The 17,905-nt window shown below is 35.4% G+C and overlaps 1 protein-coding gene across 1 annotated transcript; it reads right to left on the bottom strand.

The window, feature by feature from the left end:
* Window positions 1-6,758: 6,758 nt before the first annotated feature.
* Window positions 6,759-12,733, bottom strand: LOC104903713 (uncharacterized). Its single transcript, XM_010691820.4, has 4 exons — window positions 12,531-12,733; window positions 9,941-10,393; window positions 7,587-7,831; window positions 6,759-7,505 (listed from the first exon to the last, which is right to left on the bottom strand). Exons 2-4 carry the CDS (start codon window positions 10,387-10,389, stop codon window positions 7,264-7,266), a joined length of 936 nt encoding a protein of 311 aa, XP_010690122.2. The 5' UTR covers window positions 10,390-10,393; window positions 12,531-12,733; the 3' UTR covers window positions 6,759-7,263.
* Window positions 12,734-17,905: the final 5,172 nt, after the last annotated feature.

Raw genomic sequence — 17,905 nt, forward strand, 5'->3', positions numbered from 1 at the left:
AATTAATCGTCTACTAGTTACTATTGTCATTGGTTATAGTATATAATATTAAAACATATGAAGAGTCGTTCTACTCCTTTACACATTAAGAGTGGTTTTACGCATTTGATTATTCGAAATAAGAGGTGACTAAGAGAATACATTAAACATCACAGTAATCAATATAGTGTTTTTATTGGTTTTTCATTGTCATCCATATATTTATCGCACACACACATATGTATATATATGTCGATCTTAATACTTTTATTAATTTGATTCGTTTACAAAATACATAACAAAATCAAGATGCCCCGATCAGGAGTTACCCAAAGTTGAATGAATGTTTAATAGCGAATGGACCCGATGTTTCACAATGATCGAACTAAGGTCATTACTAATTCAACCTGAGTACATTTGACTTAACGCAACCGTACATGAAACCTAAATACGACTTGCGCAAACCGGGCAAAAAAATATCAATGGGTGATCATATCCGGGATTGGATCGACTTGTAAATGGAACGCTCAAACCTGTTCGGCACCCGGGAATCCAATGATTCAAATGTGTTCGACCCAGTTGAACAAAACCTGACCAATCAGAACCTGGGACACTGACAATCATAATCCTGACCTGTCTGGGTATGACCTGGTTCGCCGTGGGTATACCTAGAACCTGTTTGAGAACCTGTTTTGACACCACTAACCATACTCACAACTCCCATAGGGGAGAAGGAGATCTCCATAACATAGACTAAAAATCCCATAATATGATTTGAGAAAATCTCATATAGAGAGACTATTTTATTTAACAAAACAACTAAAAGCTGAAAATATAGAGAGACTATTTCATCCATGGTAAGCCCACATGGATCCCTTTTCTTTTTACTTTCTATTTCTTTTTTCTCCAAAAATTGCCTAGGATTCCAGTAATATGAAACGGAGGAAGTGTTTTTTTTTCTTTTTCCTAATTTTTATCATTTTGTTGGACGACTTGACTTGGAACTTTCTCTACTGTCCACTCACCGAGATTTTTGTTTTTACCATTTTAAAGATGGAACGTATCCATGACTTCATCTATCTCTTTCACTAATATGGGTTATACATGGACCTCCTCGATCGAACTTTCATAAGATCTAGAAATCAAGCTAGAATTAGAGATATGTGCTTGTTAATTTCGTTAAACAGGGATGTTGAGTCATGTAGTGTTTTGATGATCGTAAACAAATGATGATTATCTAACTAATATGTGTGTTTGAGATGTGCATATTACATTAACATGAAACTAGTCATCAGAGGATGAATATATCACGTCATGAAGGTCTTCCCACAAGTGAAATTCCTAAAAGAGTTCCTATAAGGAACACAAATAGAGCGGTTCCTAGGTACATCCTATGAAGAATATTGAATATGAAGTTCTGGAGCAGTTCCTTGAGTGGGAGCAGCAATATAACGTTTTAGAGTTGAAACAAGAAGTTCCTGAGCAGGAATGATGAGTGCGAAGTTTCTTAAAGGAACTAGCACATTGAAGTTCCAAAGGTGGAGCTATCAACATGCGGTTCTTGAGTTGGAGCAGCATGGAGCATGAAGGCAGAAAATATGAGTTTATTTTCTAGGATTCATGTAAGTATATGGAAACATGAAAGGTAATGGAACAAGGTCTAAAGGAACTCGTAAGGTCAAAGGAACTCGTGGAACTTAGAGTCAAAAGTATTTAAGAGTCAATAAATCTGATGCATATTATTATCTTAATCTATAAGAATTTATTTAGAGTTTATTTCTTAATAAATCTCTACGTGGTTAAATATTTATAAATAATATGCTTAGTTTTTTAGATAAGTTTTAGTTTTAAATAAAAGATAAGTTTTATTTTAAAATAAAAGATAAGTTTTAGTTTTAAAATAAAAGATAAGTTTTAATAAAATCGTTTCTTTAGGAATCTGATTTTAATTAATTTTATCTTTTCAGTTTTTGGAAAATAAAAAGCCTAGATTTATAATACGTATAATGAATGTTGTTAAAGAAACTGCTTGTTTGTTCCTCTCTAAGGAACAGACGTGCTGGTCTATCAATCTAAGTTAAAGGAACAAAGTAGCAGTTAAAGGAACTAGGCGTGTAAAATATTGTGCAACGCTTAAAAGGATTTTGTTGAGTTTTATAGGCTATATTTTAGGAAAATGATTTTATATAATACAAATCTGATATTAAAGAAAAGATCTTTTATGTAAAAGATTTTATCTTTATTCCAAAATAAAATCATTTTCGAATTTACAAGAAAATCCTTTAAATATATTATTTGATAAAAAGATTAAATTTTGATGTGATTAATTAAAATAGTTTTTAATTAAAAATCAAATTTAAATTACGGTTGCATAAGTAAACGCTAGATTTTAGGAAGCAGTAACTTAATTCTCTCCCACGTTTAACAGTGATCATGGAGATCATGGGATGATTGAGGAACGTGTTCCTCCGTGTAAGGAACATCATGGGATTATGGTTTAACCACTAACACATGATTAATCCCATGTTCATTCTAAAAGACTGCTATAAATATACAAGTTCAATTGAGTTTCAAATTATCTGACTAGTGTCTTTCCATAGTGTTAGACTTATGTCATTCCATAAGTTTGGCTTAAGGAATAGCGTTACAAAAGAAATATATTTTCTATTCCTTGTTTGAGTCAGTTCCTGTGAGTTCAAGTTCCTACGAGTGTCATGTTCCTTTACAGTTATTCAGTTTCTATATACTAGAGTTAAACCAAATTATCAAGCGTCTATATTTGAGTTTGGGGTTAAAGGGTTTGAGTGAACTCTTGTAATGGAAACTTGGTAAAGGGTTTGAGTGAATTCTTGTATCAAGTTCGAGTTAGAAACTTGAGTAAGTTCGAGTTAGGAACTTGAGCAAGTTCGAGTTAGGAACTTGAGTAAGTTCGAGTTAGGAACTTGAGTAAGTTCTTGTTGTGTATGCGTAGACTTAGGGTGAAGTCTATCTAGGGGTGAAGGATTTGAGTAAACCTTTTGTAAAGAGTTGTGGGAATTCTTGAAAGACTTAGAGTTAAGTCTAGAGTATAAAGTGGAGATTGTGAGAGAGTTGGAGTTTCGAGTGGAACTTGGTATGTAATAGGTTGAATCATAGGAGATTTCCTATTATAGTGAAGAGTTTAAATCCTGAGTAGGTCGTGGTTTTTCTTCTTGTATTGAGACAAGAAGTTTCCACATAAAAATCTCTCTTGCACTTTTAGTTCCTTATTGCTTATGTTTTAAATTCCTCATTATTTGGGCAATAAGTTCCACACTACAATTTACCCCCCTCTTGTATTGTTCCTAGGGAAATAACAATTGGTATCGGAGCCGGAACTCATTGATAAGCAGGAAACCCTGCTGAGTTAAGTTCCTGCAAGAAGAAAGAACACGTACGAGAAAGGAACTCCACCTGATGTCATTCAAAGGAATAAGTGAAGGCTGATTTTTTACACACAATTAAAAGTCACTCAAGGATTATGAACAACCCCTTTGATGTAAGTATCTCTTCCTTGAGATATTCTTTATACGCATATATTACATTGGAACTTGTTCCTTATAGTATTTCTAGTAAGATTGTTTTATTTCTTTGATGTTTTTATAGAAATTTAGGATAACTTTAACATTGTTTTCTAAAGACAAAATTCAGATTTCCAATTTCTTTAAAATATCAAAGAATCATATACTAGAAATGTTTGAAGGAATAAGTTATATGGAAAAATGCATATATATGTCTCTGGAACTTGGTTTCTCATCTAAAGGAAAATCCATTATTTTTGGCATGTTATATCGCTCTATTATTATTCATTTGCCAAATGATAGTTTTATTATGCATCATAATATTTAAATATTTCTTATGTCGGTACATGATGTTCCTTGTTAGTAGTGGTAGATATGTGCGTGCATCATGAATATGATATTTTATGTTGCTCCTACTAACAAGAAAGGACCCAACATATATTTGGGTACCAAAAACCAAGAACTTGCTTATTTTGCAGGTAAGTGTGAAAGACATTGACATCTCTTGATGTAGAGGTAGTTGTTTCTAGAAAGTAGTTCTAGACATGAGTTCTATGACTACAAAAGCTAGAAAAAGTATGTAAAAGGTGAAATATATTTCTTAGAAATTGGGTAATAATCTTTACATACTATATATCTTGGTCATTATTATTATCAAATTTGATTTTTGATATCTCTTATAATTAAATACATAATTGAAGAAGGTTATGAAAGAGAAGTTGTTTTACGGTCGTTACATATATATGAATTATTTCAATTTAACTTCTCTTCAAGTTTTTGTGCAAGTAAATTATATCTTGTAGGTTTGTCTACGGATATAATTAATATTGGTAACGGAACTTATGGGTGTAATAAGAGAATGATTACCAGTTCCTCTGAAAGAAACAGACGTATTGGCACAACTAAAATGATTCAAATGAACTCTAATATAGTCATAAGAACATAGTAATTAAGCATGAATCAATATTTAATTCATATTCACGTCCTAATGGTAATAGAAGTTTAAGGCTAAAATTTAGGAAGGTTTTAAGAAAAAGAATTTTAATTAACTAAGTTAAATCATTTATATTTAAGACAAACCTTCTTAGATATTATTAAAAAGAATTGAAATTAAATTCTTATTTAGGATAAGAGAAGATAATAAGAGATCATACTTAACAATTTCCTAGAATTTAGGAAAGTGAGATATTGGATATAACACGTTCAATTGAACGTGGTGCATGATGTGCTTGTTTCTCAAGGAAAGGAACAATGTGTAAATCCATGATCCTATGATCTAATCTCATGATTAATCTAAATAACTATATATAGGATCTTAATTAATGAAGTTCTAAGTGTACCTGACTAAGTGATTAAGTGAGTTAAGTAATTAAAGTCTCAGTGCATTTATTATCTTATAATAGCCAATTGTTCTTATTGTCTACTTATTTTATTTTCATTAAATTAAATGCATAAAATTGTTTTTTAAAATCAATAAACATTGACTATTGATTTGAAGAAAGCGATGGTAGAATAAGATTAGTGGAATTATTAAATGGTACAGGAAAAATTCAAAATTTGGAACGAGTTTCAAATTCTTTTGAAATCGATTTCGGTTCAAAGGAAGAAATCAGAAGTTCATTTTCACATGAGATTAATTTTGGACCTTTATGTTTATTCTTTTTGTGCTGTAATTTTATTTACATCTCTTTTGACTAACCTTCTAGCATTAAAATGCACAAAGTATTTCCTTTTGGGTCTATTCTACAGATTATATTTCTTAGTTTATGTCAACCCAAAATGAAGGAACAAGTTCATGTTCTTCCATAAAAGGAACGAACACATTGGGAACAAGTTAAAAAGAGAAATTCAGAGATTATCCAAACCTCCCGTGCTGTTGACAAGTGTCAGAACAGACTGATTGGTCATCTGAAGAGCGCCAAATGAATCTAAAAGTGGAGACTCTCCATTGGCAACCCAAACATATGTCATGACAGAGATATTTTTGAACCAAATTCCCAAATATCTTCTCGTGCTATTGCCTGGACCAAAGAATCCCAGCTCGAAGTTCCCACCTGGGGAAACCAAAGTCTTACCATCATGGAGTGACTGGATTGGAGTGACAGTATCCAGAGCAGTGGAGGTAGTTACCATCAAGGAAATCATGAGTGACCAAAAAAGAAGGCGGCCATATGAAGCTGATTTCATCTTGCACAACTTTGTTTGCAGGCAAAGGTGTGAAAAGCTGATTGCTAGATGCAAATGGTATGTGGACAGTGGATTCTCTCCATTACATACAGCTTGAGGTTCACAAACAAATACATTCAGTTAAGCTGAAAATCAATCTCTCAAAGAGTTGTTCGAAGTCGTAATCCCCTCAAATGACTAAAGTCAGCATAGTGATTTATTGATTTTGGCTATAAGCGAGGTTTTTCAATCCTATGTGAAGCACTTACATCATCAAAGTGGAATAGTAATATCATAGAAATGGCTATCGTCTGTTCTGGGAATAGATGAACCACATACCATAATCATATGGAAAATTGTACGTTAAAAAGGACCCACAATTGGGCTTCCTTAAATACTTTTATGTATAGTTGGAAAGTCGATTCACAATCTTGCCAAAACAATTCAACAAAAAGGAGACACGCTAAAGACAAGTCAATGGTTTAGTATCATTGTCCACCATTCTGACTTTTCAAAGTAGAAAACCGTCGAGTTAATCAAAACTCTTGTTTCAACTCAAATACTCGTGTTAGATTCTCGAAACTCCAATATGATATGAAATGAATAGTTCTAAGTCTCAAACGTGCACAGGGACATGAGTATGCAAGTCTGAGTAACATAGAATTTTATTACACTAGAACTGGACATTCACAGTACATAATCCAGAAAACTATTCTCCCTAAAACAAGAACACAAAAGTAAGAAAACTGGTGCAAAGATTTTCTTAGAGTATGAGTAAATACAATATATATATATGAACTTACATCACCAAAGTGAAGACTGAAAGATAATTACGAGAAGCATGAGTGTCCAATGTATGACCCTGCTCAGATCCTGTCAGTTTGGTGTGTAACCTCCTTCGATAATAGAAAGAAAGAAAAAAGAGCAGCTGGTCTGTATGTAGCTGTAATTTAACAAACTGATACGCCCCAAAAGAGCAGTTAGTATTACAATCGATGAGAAATTGCTTATCATTACAAAGCATGAGAAATTGCTTATCATTACAAAGTGGGATCACTTTGAAACATAAGCACATTTGAGTTTTAAGGATGTGTCGCGGAACTCGTATTTCAGTAACCTCCTGTCTAGGAAGAAATTTTAAGCAGTACAACAAAAATAATTAGTGTCTGTAAGTCACATAATTAACCTGTGTATACTGGTACCTTACAAGGCTAAAAAACCCTCAGATTAATACCAAATCTGCATTTGCATAAGATAACAATGTGGTGACTGAACTAATAAGACATCATTCGTATCTCAACTTGCTACAACAAACTCAAATCGTGATCAAAGTGTAAATGTCTCTTTCTGAAGTCTTGATCCATTCTTCAATCACTTGCATCTTTGAAGTCCACCAACATTCTTGCACTCAATGCCCACATGGGCAAGTTGATTTTCAAGTTCAAACACCTCATGGATACAAATCAAGATCTTTCCATGCCGAGATCCAAACTGAAGTTACAGCTATCAGTAGTGAACCATGACAAGAACCCAAAGAGTGCCATCTAACAAAATACAGACAATAGACATGGCCACCACCTTATGAGAGGCATTTCAGTCTTGCAAATGTTAAATAACCAGTGTGGCCTCTTGCTTCACTGCAAGGCCTTGCCACGATTGTAGTGGCACAAGAAGCCTCCACTTCGTTGCCTTTCTCAGTGGAATGTTGTCTTTTCTTGCGAGGTGGTGATCTAAAGGAGAAGCCCTCATCTCCTTCACCAATTTCAGCTCTTGCTTCTTTAACTTCATATGTTCGAAGGAGTATCTCAAATGTTCTTATATCTATGAACATGAAACTAAATTAATGAAAGGGTACTAATTTTTGCAGTTCCGAAACTATACAAAATTAACAAGGTTCCTTACCCGTAAATTTCACCATAAGAGATTCACATGATCGTTGTACTTGCTCAATGCAGGGCGAGAATGAGCACAAAATCCCATCTGGTTTCAGCATCTTTCCTGCTGACGGGATGGCAAGCCAAGGTTGGGGCAAGTCTAAGAAGACGGCATCTGCCTGTCCTGAATATTCATTGGGAAATCCCTCACCCTGAATGTCTCGAACTCCCACTGTAACTAAGCTGTTAATACCTGTCTTCTCAAAGTCCTCCCTATCACATGAATTCAACATATGAGGAACAAATTGGAGATGAGCATGCTCAAAGACCAAGAATATCAACTAAAAAATTTCCTTAACACCTTGTATCACATATTTGAGCACTTACATAGATGTAATAACCTACTTCCAGCAAACATAATCTAGTTTACATGTCTAATGCAGAGTTCTCCCATCCTCTGACTTCAGACATGGATCTTAAGCATAATTCAGGACATAACAAAAGTTTCCTTCCATGTAAGCATGAGTTAAATGTACAACTCAAAAAAATTAAAATTCCAGACCACGACTGGCCGTTCAAAGTCTTATCCGGTACAACTAAACAAAAAATCCCGCATCTCTTCCCCCCCAACCCCAAAAAAAAGAAAACAATCAAAGACAATCAGCAACTATCTGAACCTCAGACACCCCATTTTTAACAGGATGTTGACATTGATATACTAAAATACTGGAGATAAATGGTAGCAAACCTCAGGCACACATAGTAGATTTTCAAGTACTAAGTGCTTAACTATGCTTCCCAAAATATTTTAGAGCTACAGCCTACAATATGCTTCTAAAAAAACTATTCAAGGGTTTAACTACAATTATGGCTGACAAAAATTGACTCAACCCGAAAACCCGACCCGAACCTAACCCGAAATAAACGGGTTTGGGTTAGGGTTTTCGACCCGTTTAACTAAATGGGTCGACCTGAAACTAAACGGGTTAGTTTCGGGTTGAAAATCTTCAACCGGAAAATAACCCGCCAAACCCGTTTAAATTTATTATAAAGCCAGATTCACAAAGAGAGAGAGTGTGAGAAAGAGAAAGTGGGAAGAACAAACTCATATATTAGCCTAATTTATATAATTTAAAATGGAAGTCATTTGCAGAAGTCATTTGCAATTTCGAGTACTAAAAAAATATAAGAAGAGGCATGAATACTATAAAACAGGACTCAACAAAAATACTGATAAAAGTTATTGGAGTTGAATGCCACCAATTAATTATATTTTTTTTCTTACATAATTCTCACCATAGAAAACTTGCCCACCTATTCTTGAAACTCAGAAGAAATTTTTAAAAGTCGGGTTAAATGGGTCAGGTCAACCCATTTATAAATGGGTCGGGTTCAGGTCAACCCATTTATAAATGGGTCGGGTTCAGGTCAACCCATCTATAAATGGGTCGGGTTCAAGTCAACCCATTTATAAATAGGTCGGGTTCAAGTCAACCCATTTATAAATGGGTCGGGTTCAGGTCAACCCATTTATAAACAGGTCGGGTTCAAGTTGGAATTTCTGAACTGTTTAGGTAAATGGTTCGGGTTCGGGGGTGCTGACCGTTTATATAAACAGGTCGACCTGAATTTGACCCGACTCGACCCGGTTGCCAGCTCTAACTACAATCCAGTATATTTGGTTCACCACACCATTCAAGTTAGTACTCCAGGATAAAACTGCAACTCCTGAGATATATTTTTAAGGTACAGTACAGCAAAGTTTATCAAGTCCCTTATTATTTGTTTCCAGATTGAACTTCATATCAACTAATTCACAAGAAACATATAAAAAATTAAGTTGGTTCATTAAATAGTCAACAACATTAAGATGTATGCAAACAAAGGTGATTATCAACTTTTTATTTTAGGAAAAATTCACATGAGAGAGCCCAACTATACCCATTTTCTTTTACAAGTCCCAACTATGGATTATTCCCTGTAGGTACCAAGTTTACTATCTTGTGATTTTCATAGGTCTCGAGTTACTTATAACCGGTTTAGAAGGTAAGATTTTTATATATTCACCATCTTCGAACACTTTCAGCAAGTGACAAAGACCTATAGGATGGGGCCAACGTTTAAAAATCTTAACTTTTAAAAACTTTATATGTAATTCATGACTTGTAAAAATCACAAGATGTTAAACTTGGGACCTGCAGGGAATAATCCATAATTGAGACTTAAAAAGAAAATGGGTAATCGTTGGGCCCATTCTTGTGAATTTATCCTTTATTTTATTATATGAAAAGCAAGGAGAAATACAAAGCTTCCAGGATCCTCCTCATAGCTAGGTTTTCTATATACAGCAATAACAGTAATCGTTAAACAAATTAAGCTCACCTAGCTGAAACAGCCCTTTGCTCATGAAAATCAAATGTATAGACATGACCCATGGGTGCAACAGCCCTAGCAAGTGAAGTTGTGAGAGAACCACTACCTGTACCAGATTCGAGCACGAAACATCCTGGGACTATTTCCAAGTACATTACTATAAAGCTAATGTCAGCTATATAGAGAATTTGTGTCCTGTGACTAAGTACCAATGTCCACAACTCTGGAGTTGGTGCCAACAAGTAAACAAAGCCATTTTTGTTGCTGAAGACTTTAGACCCAAATGGCTTACCAATCCAATCAGAGTGTTTGAATACTCCAAATCTATTTTGCAGGACAGAGCCTCCTGTTACCTTGATAGCCTTCATGTTGTCATGGCGTTCATAGACTATTACTAGGTCCCCCTCTCGGATTCTGCATTGAAGGGAGAGTCTTTCGGAAGAGTCTCCTGGTACCATAATGCTGCAGTGTTTAACAGGTACCAAAAATATCATTATTTGACTTTCCAAAAAATCGTACTCTAATTAATCCAGTAAAGCAGCAACCAAGCATTTATGCATTTCATCAAACAAGCTCTGATTTTTTATGTAACAGCAGCTAAAACGCAGCTTAATCGAAATAATAGACGGGGTACTGCCCCTCCAACCGACACCCATAAAAGATTGATTCAGTTTTCCTTTTACTTTGTCCCTTAAAGATGAATCCATTTCTTATTATTAACCATCAATTAAAATTAAGAGGGCGTTTGGTTCAAATAAAGAAATGGAAAGGAAATCGTGTAGATGAGAGGAATGGTAACAATAATTGTTGCTTTTATGGGTGTTTGGTCGACAATGGAAAGGAATCACTTGTAAGAAATTTCCTTTCTCTTGTTTGGTACACAAGTTTGATAATAAAGAATCAAACTTTCTAGTTTGGCTTGATAAAAATAATACTTCATAACCCATTAATCACAAACTACCAAAATCGCTAATATGAGATACTGATTACCTGCAAATTAAGCAGCAAAAAGATGTGAAAAAAAAACCCTAAAAGGATTTGCACACTCAAACGCAGATTATAACCAATTGCAAAGAGCAAACTTTCAGTTGCAATGCATGCTTTTTTCACTTGAACTCGTTACCTAATAAAATTGAGAATGCTGGGAGCAAAATCTGATCTCCTTATCTTGGCGGCAACAATGGAGACTTTCAGGGCATCGTTGACGAAGAAACAGCAAGAAGAGAAAGAAGCGTGAAAAAAAAAAAAGTTGAATCCCAAGAGGTAACCCGCTCTAATTTATGGGTAACGCTTGGGGGGTTTGGGTTACCCAAGTATGGGTAATGGCTAACCCACTCAACCCAAATTAAACAAGGAGTAATTGATTCACTTGACTGAATCCGTTTCAGGATCCTAAAGAAGCCCAACACAAATAACGCCTAAGAATGTTCACGAGTTTAGCAATTGACTACACCTTTATTTTTTTGTCAATTACACCTGGTAATTTATGAAAACTAAAACAGATTGTAAAAATCAGATAGTTAAGAATGTAGTAAGTATCTTGTTTCAACTTCCGATTGAAGATACCAATTGACAGCTTCAAATATCACATATATCACCAAGACTGGCGGTTTATTCAACTTAGTTGTGCAAGTAATTTTTAGCTGAAGACAGATTAAAACTGTTTTTATGTAGAAACACGAGATTTAAAGTACAATTATTTTAAAACAAAGAAGAATTAACATAAATGTATATCTGCTTACATATTCTTGTATCACAACAAGAATCCCAACTATGACAGTAAAAATTACAAACGAACAAGTAATCCACAACAATAGTGTAGAAAAAAAAAGGAACAAAAGCAATGAGCCTGCAATCCTAAAGCTAAATATGAGATATAATTAAAGTAGAATTTGAACTTCTTTCATAAAAAACACAATAGGTGTGTGGTGGGATAGATCTTTCCAGCTATTCTACATTACATGTCAAGTGTGCGTAAAGAAATGGGTCAACTTGGAAGATATATCTGCTCACATCAGAGCAACTATCCCAACTATCAAATCAAAAACTACAAACAAAATAATGTTTCGAAACAATACAGAGCAAAAATGCCAATAATTTATAATATATGCTAGTTATGAGATGCTTAAACCTCCAACTTGGATGACATATCTTTCTCTTCTTGAACTTGATGCCATTAAATTTTCTTCTACTTATAAAATTAACAAAGTGGCATTATTTATGACATATGAGTCATTAATTTTGTAAAGTTAAACCCTAAAACATAAATTACACATTATATAGAGTAATAAAGTCTAGAACAACAATACGCAAATGTGAATTCACAAAGCATCTTCAAAACTGTGAAATTCATAAACAGTAAGACAAAATCTTCTTGAACGTTCAAAATCAAAAATTGTCACGTAATAAGAATGAGTGCAATTGTTAAGAAGAATTACAATTACTACAAACTATTAAAATAAATTCTAAACAAATTTAAACAATACTTATTCTGAGATTCTAATGTCTAATTCTGACGAATATTCAATATATATTCTAATCTAAAAGACTAAAATCTGGAATTCATATTTAGAATTGAAGAAGACAAGAAAGCAGTTACCTTTGGCTGTCACTGTGCCGCGCCGGTGGGTGAGTGGACTGAGTGCAACGAGCCGTCAAGTACTGCACGCCGCCGCCGCCGCCGCCGCGGTGAGTTACTCAGTTGGTAGACTGGCAGGGCATTGGTGTTCGTTGATTAGGGAGTTAGGGTTTTGGACTTTGGAGGGAAAGAGCATCAGAGCAATTTGGGCTTTTCAGTTTTTTATGTTTAGCTAATTTAGATAAAAGAGGAGAAAAGGAAAAAAAAAAAAAGGTGGTATTTTGGTTTTGCTGGGATTCGAACCTCAGCCCCCGCGCGCACACACAAAGAATTTCATGCTTCATATTCCACGCAAATTGTATATATTATCTAGCTTAAATATTTTTTATTGTTAAAAAAAAAAAAACTGAACAAATTTTTCCCAAAAATCACTGGGTTCACCTGAACCCATAGGGGCGGATCTAGAGTTGACATCAAGTGGGTTCAATTGAAAGTCAAAAGTCAAACTTATAGATTGCAAAATAAATATATATAACAAGAAAAATAATCAATTTATTAAAGTTTAAACCAACCTGACACATATTTATATATTAACTTGTTTTCTTCTTTGACAATTATCCTCTACAAGGTTTCATTTTCTGAAAATACTGCATAATATCTTCATTTGTGACACTATCAAACATCTCATCTTCTATGAACTTTACCAAACAGTCATTCATCCGTTAATCACCCATTCGATTTCACAACTTGTTCTTAATATAATACATGGAAGAAAAAGCCATTTCAACACTTACTGTAACAACTAGAAGGATTGGAGCTAGCTTTAAGAAAAAATACACCATTGAATACACAACATGTTTTCCCGTTTTCATTAACTTAGAAGAAAGTTCACCTTATTCCTTTTAACTCATAAAATGCTTTCTTTTTTTTTTTTTTTTTTTGACAATTTTGAAGCTTTTGATTAAGTTAAAGTTCTAACCCCCATATGAGGTGATTGTCTACAATGTGACCCATAAGCGTTTCTAGTTTCCGGTTCCACCGCAATGTCTTGCTCAATTAGTTTAATACAACATGGGGAGGGGTTCAAAATACATTCAAAACAAAACAAATCTCTATTCTCCAATCTAGCTTGTTTTGCAATTTCATCCGCTGGAGCATTTGCTTCCCTTCGTTCAAACTTGACGGTTCCTTGTAGTTGCCCAAGGAATATCCTGCAAAGATTTATCATTCGAGTTAGATGGTCCCTTGTTTCTTCCTGTGAGTTTATTTCTTCAACAATTTGCTTGCAGTCCGAGGCTATTATAACTTCGTTCCATCCTTCCTCTTTAGCCCATTGTAGCCCGGTGATCACAGCTTTGAGTTCCGCTTCCTTTGAGTCCCTGCAAAAGCATTTTTCCCTAAACTCTTTTATCCAGGTCCCATTCTCATCTCTGCATAACCCCCCGATCCCTGTTGCCAAGGATGAGCTCGAATGTGAAGCATCAACATTGATCTTCCGGGCTCCCCTAGGTGGAGGAGACCATTTGGGTGTGTCGGTTTTTTTTGTGGTGTTTTTGAAGTTTGGATTTGGTTGGGCAAAGAACCACTCTTGTGCAAACCATGCTAAGTTTTTTAAAACTGTATCAATATTTTCATTCTTTTTTTGAAAAATCCACTCATTTCTTCTTTTCCAAATAGTCCATAAAGAAAACACAAAAAGTACATTCCACGGAATTGCTCCATATCTAATTTCAAAATTTGCAAGATTTTCTTTTAACCATTCATGTAAATCAAGATTTGAAGACCAAGAAGGTTTATTTAGTTTAGACCAAAGCTCGCTAACTCTCGGGCAATCACGCAGAGTATGTTTCATGTTTTCCTTATGGTGAAAGCATAGTCGACATTCGGGGGAGTCTAAGCATTTTCTTTTCCAAAGGTTCTCGTTTGTTGGGTTTCTTTCCCACCAAGTTTGCCAAAGAAAGAGTTTTATTTTGGGGTGACCTGGAGCATTCCAGATGATGTTCCAGTCTTGGTTGTTTGGGTTTGAGATGGCTGCGTGATTTTTTTGTAGAAAAGTTGCAGCTGATTTGTCATCGAACTTTCCAGCTTTTGTCCAGCTAGAGTAGAGGAAGTCTGGTTCGTTATGGAGTGACACCGCTTGGATAGAATTTCGGATGTCTATGGGTAGCTCTTGGAAGATTGAGTTCAAACTTATGGTTCCATTTATGGCATTTTGAGCAAGAGTTTTTTCCTCCTCTCCCTCAGGCAAAGGACCCATTACTAATAAGCGAAGTGAGAAGGTACCAAACCATCTATCATTCCAGAAATTTATTTTTTCTCCCGTCCCTGGGTTCCACCTAAGACTCTCTTTGTAAGTTTCCCACCCTTTTCCAATATTTTTCCAAATGAAGGAGCCTTTTTTAAAAGAGAGGGGATCACCATTTTTCTTAATGTATTTCTCATACATAATTTTTGCCGCCCAATTTTTTTGGTTATCCATGTTCCAGCATTGTTTAACTAACCCTAGTGTGTTTAGATCTTCGCTAGTTCTAAACCCCAGACCGCCCATGTTTTTTGGCTTACAAATTTTTTCCCACGAAATCCAATTTATTCCCTTAGCATTACCTCTATTTCCCCAAAGGAAGTTTGCAGAGATGCTATCCATTTTCCTCAAAAGGGATTTTGGGAGGTAGATTCTCTGCATGAAATACCTAGGAATAGCTTGGAGAGTGGAGGAGATGAGTAAGCTTCTTCCCGCTTTAGTTAAGCACTTTGTTTTCCATAGTGCTAGTTTCTTTGACAAATTTGTGACAATGTCTTGAAGGTGTTTTTTTGTAGGTCTTTTGCTAGACAAAGGGAACCCTAGGTAGATACCAAGGTCTTTAGCATCAAGCACGTTTAGATCTTGTTCCAAAATCATCAATTATATCTTTTTGGGTATTAGGGGAGAAGAAAATTTTGCTTTTTGCATGGTTCATCTTTTGACCCGAGATTTTGAAGAAGTTGTTTAGAGTTGTGGTGACCGCATTTAAAGTTTGGTTTGTCGCTTCTCCAAAAAGGATTAAGTCATCAGCGAACATTAGGTGAGAAATTTCCGTGGCCCCCCCTCTTACTTTGAAGGCTTTCCAATTTTTTTCCTCACAACTTTCATGAATTTTCCTAGAAAGCATTTCCATGCACATTATGAAGATATATGGAGAAAGGTGGTCACCTTGTCTGATCCCTCGGGATGGTTTAAATTCTTTGGAAGGAATACCGTTTATGAGAATTGATGTAGAGGTTGTGAAGATACACTCCATACACAGGTTGGTCGTTTTGTCGTCAAAGCCGAGGGTGATTAGGCTCTTTCTAATGAAGTCCCATTCGAGTCTATCATATGCTTTTTCAAGGTCAATTTTCATGGCGAAAAGCGCTTTTTTTCCTTTTTTATTTCCCATAGAATGAAGGATTTCAGATGCAATAATGAAATTAACATCTGTGCCCCTTCCAGCTATGAAACTATTCTGATTTGGAGAAATGATTTTTGCCAAGATAGGTCTCATCCTACTAACCAGAATTTTTGTGATGATTTTGTAGCTTGTATTTACTAAGCTAATGGGCCTGAATTGTGTGATTTTTTCAGGGTTATCAATTTTAGGGATTAGGGAAACAATTGTTCTATTTATCTCTTCTGGTATTTTCCCGGATTGAAAACTTTTTTGGGTTGACTCAATACAGTCTTCACAGATGGTTTCCCAAAACTTTTGGAAGAAAAACGCGTGGAAACCATCTCTTCCTGGCGCTTTGAGGCTGCCTATGCTAAAAAGGGCTTCCTTGATTTCAGATGGTGAAGGTGAGTTTGCGCAAGCAATAAGATTGTCTAAGTTAGGTCTTTAAGATAAAGGATAAAACTCCGAATGGGTTTTTTCGGAGGTGAAGAGGTTTTGGAAGAAGGCTGTGATATGGCTTTCAATTTCGTGACTTTCCCAAAGTTCTCTTCCACAATCTGTTTTTATGTATTCAATTTTGTTACGTTTACGCCTTAAGATGGTTGAGGTATGGAAAAATTTTGTATTCCTGTCCCCTTCGAGAATCCAGTCCGATCTTGCTCTAAGGTTCCAGAATTCTTCTTCCTGATCTAGGATTTGATCTAGTTCTTTCCTTAGGTGTTCTTCTAAGTCTAGCAGGTGGGCTTTTTGGGGGTCCAAATCTATTGCTTTTTGGATGCCATTAATTCTAGCAAGTAAGTTTTTTTTCTTTTTGAAAATGTTTCCAAAAATATCATTTGCCCAGATTTTCATAACATTTGTCAAGTTCGAAATTTTTTTATGAAAACTCGAGTTATCTAACGCCCAACTTTTGGTTATCAAGGTTTCAAAGTCCGGTTCTAGTAACCACATTGTCTCGAATTTAAAGGTTTTTTTGAGGTTTTTGTGGTTTGTGTTTGTTTGTTTAGTGTTTAACAGGATTGGGTTGTGGTCTGAGCTCATTCTTTGTAGGTGGTGGATTGTGGACTCCGGAAAAGCCGTTATCCAGAGGTTATTCACCCAGGCTCTGTCGAGGCGCTCAAAGATGGGATTTTTCTTTCTCATGTTAAACCAAGTGAATCTTGAACCTTTAAAACCTAAATCTATTAAATTACATCTTTCCATAGAGTCACTCAAGGCTGTCATTCTGCATAATTTCGGGTTTCTCCCACCCCATTTTTCATTCGGTGCAATGATTTCGTTAAAGTCACCAATATATAACCAAGGGCCATTCACAGATTCAGCAATTGATTCAATACTCTTCCAAAGCTCAAGCCTACTTTTATGTTTTGTAGGCGCATAAATAGCGGTTAAAGCAAAACTTAAATTTAAGGACAATACCTGGACAATGCCGTGGAGAGCCCTGAATTCCTTCCTTATGGTAGTGAAGGAGAGTACTCCTTTGTTCCATAAGATTAAAATTCCTCCAGTGAGACCCACAGGTTCAACCAATTCCACTTCGTTAAAAGGCAGGTTTTCGCAGATTTTGAGCGTATTTTCTTTTCCGATTCTAGTCTCCGAGATAATAACAAGGTCAGGATCATGGTCAATAGTTAGCTGGCTGAGATTTCTCCGAAATGCGGGTCTTGCTATACCTCTGGCATTCCAAGCAAGGATTTTCATGTTCTCTTTAATAGGGCTCAGATTCTTCAACTCCGGATGGAGTTCTTCGTTTTCCAGATTTTTTTTCTCTTTCCACTCTTGAGATTTGAGGCAGAAGAACGGGTTTCGGTTCGCCTTTATTTTTGTAACACACAACCTCCCTGTGTTCCTTGCTCTTTTCCCCCACTTCAGAGATATAGATAGTTGATTTTCTACCTTTGTTACCGTTGCTAACTTGAGGGTGTTTGTTGCGCTTCCTGATATTATTTCCAGCCAGTTTGGAGTAATATTCAGGATCTCTCTTAGTCG

The sequence above is a fragment of the Beta vulgaris genome, chromosome 9, assembly GCF_026745355.1.
Source record: "Beta vulgaris subsp. vulgaris cultivar EL10 chromosome 9, EL10.2, whole genome shotgun sequence".
Lineage (NCBI taxonomy): Eukaryota > Viridiplantae > Streptophyta > Magnoliopsida > Caryophyllales > Amaranthaceae > Beta > Beta vulgaris.

What these genes read in the sequence shown, in the direction of transcription:
- LOC104903713 (XM_010691820.4), bottom strand. Translation starts at nt 10,389, where the DNA reads ATGGTACCAGGAGACTCTTCCGAAAGACTCTCCCTTCAATGCAGAATC. An exon ending in CAAAGGGCTGTTTCAGCTAG is followed by an intron (nt 7,832 to 9,940) that starts GTGAGCTTAATT and finishes TTCATGTGATAG; the next exon opens with GGAGGACTTTGAGAAGACAG. An exon ending in TCTTATGGTGAAATTTACGG is followed by an intron (nt 7,506 to 7,586) that starts GTAAGGAACCTT and finishes TCATGTTCATAG; the next exon opens with ATATAAGAACATTTGAGATA.